General features: G+C 53.3%; 1 protein-coding gene across 2 annotated transcripts in view; it reads right to left on the bottom strand.

Moving 5' to 3' along the window:
- The window catches only part of LOC119574258 (E3 ubiquitin-protein ligase SMURF1-like), an 81,196-nt gene that overhangs the window by 41,633 nt on the left and 34,563 nt on the right, over positions 1–5,000 (bottom strand). For both annotated transcript variants that reach the window (XM_037921417.1, XM_037921416.1), the window contains exon 3: positions 3,669–3,777. In XM_037921417.1, the coding sequence (XP_037777345.1) occupies positions 3,669–3,777 (109 nt within the window). The remainder of the gene's footprint in view (positions 1–3,668; positions 3,778–5,000) is intronic.

Below are 5,000 nucleotides of genomic sequence, written 5' to 3' on the forward strand. Positions count from 1 at the left end.
CACCGACATGATTAGAAGCCTAACACGCCGCGGCTGACGTGCGGCGAACTACACCTGGATTCAAGAATGTCATTAGCATTTTCAGGGACGGCAAGGGCGGCAGTGGCAGCGCCGGCTCAGGGGCAAGGGAGCGAACGTTCCCAGCTTCAAGATCGAGCTGCATCAGTGGACCCTTCGGGCGCGAGTACCAACAACGTGCAGCCGGGCAGGAGAGACCCACGGAGACTCTTCCCCGTCGGGCTCACGCTCTCATCAGTCCCTGACGCGGCGGGAGCGAACCGTCTCCCCGCCCTGCCATCAGCACCCAGGCGCCCCATCATCTCCCCAGCCGGTGGGCGACTCGGGCACTGGGATCAATGGCAGGCTCCTTGCTGACTCACCCTCGGTTCACCTACTCCCTCCCTCGGTGCCAGTCTGCAATGCTCCACTGCCCTTTCCCTTGCCCTTCGAAGCGGCCCTGCCCTCCCCCGGCCCTTCCAGCTCATCCCTTCCCTTTACTTCCGGTGGTGAGCAATTATGGGTTTCCTTTGATACATTACTTGTCTTTCTTATCTCGTTCCTCTGTTTTTTCCTGCCCATCTTCCTCTCTTTCTTCCTTTCTCTCTGTTACTCCCGGTCCCATTCCCAATCTACCCTCAACCATATCACTCTTTTCAACTACACCTCCCGCCTCCCCTTCTCCCACCCACACAAAACCCTCACCCCAGCAACGCCACCCCCTCTCTACCCACGCAACCCCCACCCCAGCCCCGACCACTCGAATACCAACCCTTCCGTTTAGCGAGTAACCAGCCAAGGCAACACCAGTTTCCAGCCGAATTTCTTCTTGAACTCCGACTTCACACACAGCCACTAACGGCCGCAGACACTAAGGGCGAGACGGCGATGAGGCACAGAACTTTAAAATGCGAGCGGAAGAGGAAGAGGATGGTGTGGAGAGGGAGAGGGAGAGAGAGAGAGAGAGGGGGAGAGAGGGAGGGAGAGGGGGAGAGAGGGAGGGAGAGGGGGAGAGAGGGAGAGAGAGAGGGAGAGGGGGTGAGAGAAAGACAGAGACAGAGAGAGAAAGAGAGAGACAGAGAGAGAGAGACAGAGAGAGGGGGGGAAGGGAGAGGGATAGGGAGGGTGAATAAGGAGAGGGATTGGGAGGGTGAAGGAGGAGGAGAGGGAAAGAGTCAGAGACGAAAGAGTCGAGAGGGAGAGAGGGAGAGAGGGAGAGAAGGACACAGGGCAGGGGCTAGGAAAGAGAGGGGGAGGAGAGATAGAGGTTAGAGGAGAGAGGAAAAAACGGGAGAAGCGAGAGAAAAATACGTGGCTATAAACAAAGCTTATATTGAAGAGAGAAAGGCAAGGAAGGGAAACAAGAGAGAGACAGAAAAGAGAGGAAGGGGGGAAGCCGTAAATTGGCGGAGATTAAAGGAAAGGAAGAAAGATACAGCAAGGTGGAAGGAAAGGGGCAAGTGATGTGGAAAAATGACAAACAAGCAAAATGGGAAAAGAAAGGGAACGACATTGAAGAAAGAAGGAGAGAGAGTTAGCGAGGGAGAAGGAGGAGAGGGAGAGGGAGAGGGAGAGGGAGAGGGAGAGGGAAAGGCAGAGAGGGAGAGGGAGAAGGAGAGAGAGAGAGAGAGGAGAGAGAGAGAGAGAGAGAGAGAGAGAGAGAGAGAGAGAGAAGAGAGAGAGAGAGGAGAGGAAGGAGGAGAGAGAGAGAGAGAGGCGAGAGAGAGAGGGGAGGGGGGGGGGGAGGTGTCAAAGGTTGAGGGAAGACGAGCGAGCCAAAAGCGAGACCGAGAGCGCCCGCTTTAAAACCCTAGCGGTATTCGTCGTGGGAGGAGAGGGAGGGAGGGAGGGAGGGAGGGAGGGAGGGAGGGAGGGAGAGAGAGAGAGAGAGAGAGAGAGAGAGAGAGAGAGAGAGAGAGAGAGAGAGAGAGAGAGAGAGGAGAGAGAGAGAGAGAGAGAGAGAGGAGGAGAGAGGAGGAGAGAGGAGGAGAGAGAGAGGAGGAGAGAGAGAGAGAGGGAGAGAAAGACGGACGGTCGGCAAGACAAAGGGAAGGAAGGTAAAGAATGGAAGGAAGGAAGGAAGGAAAGAAATTGGGAGGGAGGGAGGGAGAAGAGGGAGGGAGAGAAAGGAGGGAGGGAGGGAAAGAACGAGAGAGGGACAAGCAGACGGAAGGAGGGAAAGAGCGAGAAGCGGAGAGACGGGGAAAGAAGTAGAGAGAGGAGGGAAGGAGGGAGGGAGGGATTGAAAAAAACTGAGAGGGGGACAAGGAGACGGAAGGAGGGAATGAAGGTTTGGACGTGAAGCAGAGAGACGCGGTGGAGAGGGAGAGGGAGAGGGAGAGGGAGAGGGAGAGAGAAGGAGGGAGGGAAGGAAGGAAGGAAGGAAGGAGGGAGGGAGGGAGGAAGGGAGGGAGCGAGAGGGGGAAGGGGGGGGGGCAACAGAGGAGGGTTTGCGCGTGATACTTGTGCTTGCTATTGTGCTGTTAGTTCGCTGCTGGAACGACTACTCACACTATTAAGACCCTCCAGTCCAAAGGGGCGAGAGAGAGCCTGCAACAATGGCTCAAGGAGGGAAGGGGAGGGGGAGAGGTAAAGGTGGGGAGTGGAGATGGGGAGTGGGGTGGGGGAGCAGGGTAGAAGGCGGGGGAGGCATGACATGGGGGAGAGGGGAGAGAGGGAGAGAGGAGGCAAGCGAGCAATGGAAACCCGTAAGGAGAGGAACGGGAGAGCTAGGAGACGGAAAAGGAGAGCAAAAGAAGAGGGAGGATGAGAGGGGAGTGGAGAAAAGAGGATAAGGGATATAGAAAGGAAAATAAAAGAGTGGAAAGGGAAAGGGAAAAGGAAGGGAACAGAGAGAAAGGGAGGGAATGGGGAGGGGAAGGGGGAAAGAAAATAAGGAAACGGGAAGAGGGAACATTGAAGGGAATGGGAAGGAGAAAGGAAAGGATCATGGCACGAGCAATAGCAGGAAAGCGAGGGGCAGAGCGGGCTGGCAAAGGGCGAACACTCCCCCTGCACGTATCGCCAAAGGGGACAACACAACACCACAATGTTTGCGTCTCACTCATGCTGTTCCTCCGAAGCCAGACACCGAACTTCTTCAGAATACAGCCACGTCCCACATACTCATACATAAAAAAAAATCTTCAATTTATCCCTTGGAAACAAACCCATTTAACTCTAGCTACTACACCGCCCTACACTTCGTCAGTGCCTCTTGCTTGCTCTGCTTGAAATACCACACGCTCTATCCCTGTCGACCTCATTGGCCGGGAAAGACCTCACTCACCCTGTCCAAACAGAAGGCGAAACGAAGGGAAACGAGCTTCAGTGACAGTGGCAATACCTCTGCGTTTCAATGTGCGGGAGAAGGCAAAGGGAAAGGGGGAGGAGCAGGGGTGGAAGAAGGGAAGAGAGAACAGGAGTGTATAGGATGTGGGTGTTGTGGTGAGGAGGTGGGTGGTGGAGGAAGGAGATAGGGGGGGGGGAGGGGAAGGAGAGGGGAGGGGAGGGGAGGGGAGGGGAGGGGAGGGGAGGGAGAGGGAGGGGAGGGAGAGGGGGGATGGAGGAGAGAGGGAGGGGAGAGAGGTCGATCCTCCGCCAAGATACAATAAAGGATTCCTTGTGAGGTTTCGCACCTGAGTAAAACGAAACGCAACTTGTATACTTACAGGTCATAATACTGGTTCCATTTTGGGTCGAGTGTGGCGCGGCATGTGTCTGTGGAGTGGCATTGTCCTGACCCCTCTACACTTATTTTGGCAAATGGGTCAGGAAGACCTGCGAAAGGGAAAATACAAATGATTAACGAGTCAATATCAATTAGGCAATTTGGCTTGTTAATCAATATACCATTAACAAAAGAGGCAGAAAATCATACGACGTTTTCTCAGTTTGCAGCGTGCCTACAACATTCGTTTGTTGCCATTAGGAGAAACTACGATCGAGTGTTGCAGGCAGTCTGCAGGCTCTATGAACTCCATTCTTAACATAATGGCACCCCGGAACACATCTACGTTGTCTCTCAACGTGCCTCCACTGTTCAAGCACTCTGCCTACCACATAGTGCTTCTTTAAGTCATCGTATTACACTTCACAATACTAAATTGTCTTTAACATTGGAAAGTACAAAACCATTGAGATTATTGTTATATATATATATATATATATATATATATATATATATATATATATATATATATATATATATATATTAGCTCCATTGATAGACATTTCGATAAACCTAAGAAAAAACATGGCCATTCAGACATATTTCTTAGGCTAATGACGTAACAAGGGAAAGCTCAAAGAAATGTTCAAAGCACAGACGAACTAAGGCTAGACAATAACAATGCCCCCCCCCCCCCCGCCCCAAGCCGCATTCCTTCATAAAGGATGCCAAACCGTTCGCCTCGTCCTAGCAAAGTATAAAACAACATCCCTCGACGATTCTCGTTCCCCTTCATCCCGCTCCCAAGGCCATCATCCGCTCTACAAATCAGTTGTCACCGTCACCACACCCCGTCACTACAACTCCAATATCCGCCCGCGTTCCGGTGCAGAGGCGTCGGTGCGAAGGGCTTTCCTCGCCGAAGCGGGAGGGAGCCGCCCTGCCGCCGGCTGCGACCCAGTCAAGCGAAGGATTACTCGTGCTATGCCGCGGTGCCTCTCCAGAGACGCCGAACATTTTAGGCCAAAATCGCCCTTTGTCCTAACCCTTTCTCGCCGTATCTGGCTCAGGTCACGGTTATTTACGGTGAGTGATAGTGGCTACACAAAGGCAGCGTTTGCGAGATGGACACGACGATGGCACACACCTTGGCCACCTTGATGAATCCCCTACAGGTGTGGATACAAATACCACACGACGACATGGACCGCCTATCAATCTACTTCACAGGTACCCCATCCCCATCCCCTTCCCTTCATAGAAATACGGCAAGTTCTGCCACGTCTCCCTAAGGCGGTTTCCTTTTCCACTTTCCCCCTTTACCCATACTCTC

The sequence above is a fragment of the Penaeus monodon genome, chromosome 6 (assembly GCF_015228065.2).
Source record: "Penaeus monodon isolate SGIC_2016 chromosome 6, NSTDA_Pmon_1, whole genome shotgun sequence".
NCBI classification, from domain to species: domain Eukaryota; kingdom Metazoa; phylum Arthropoda; class Malacostraca; order Decapoda; family Penaeidae; genus Penaeus; species Penaeus monodon.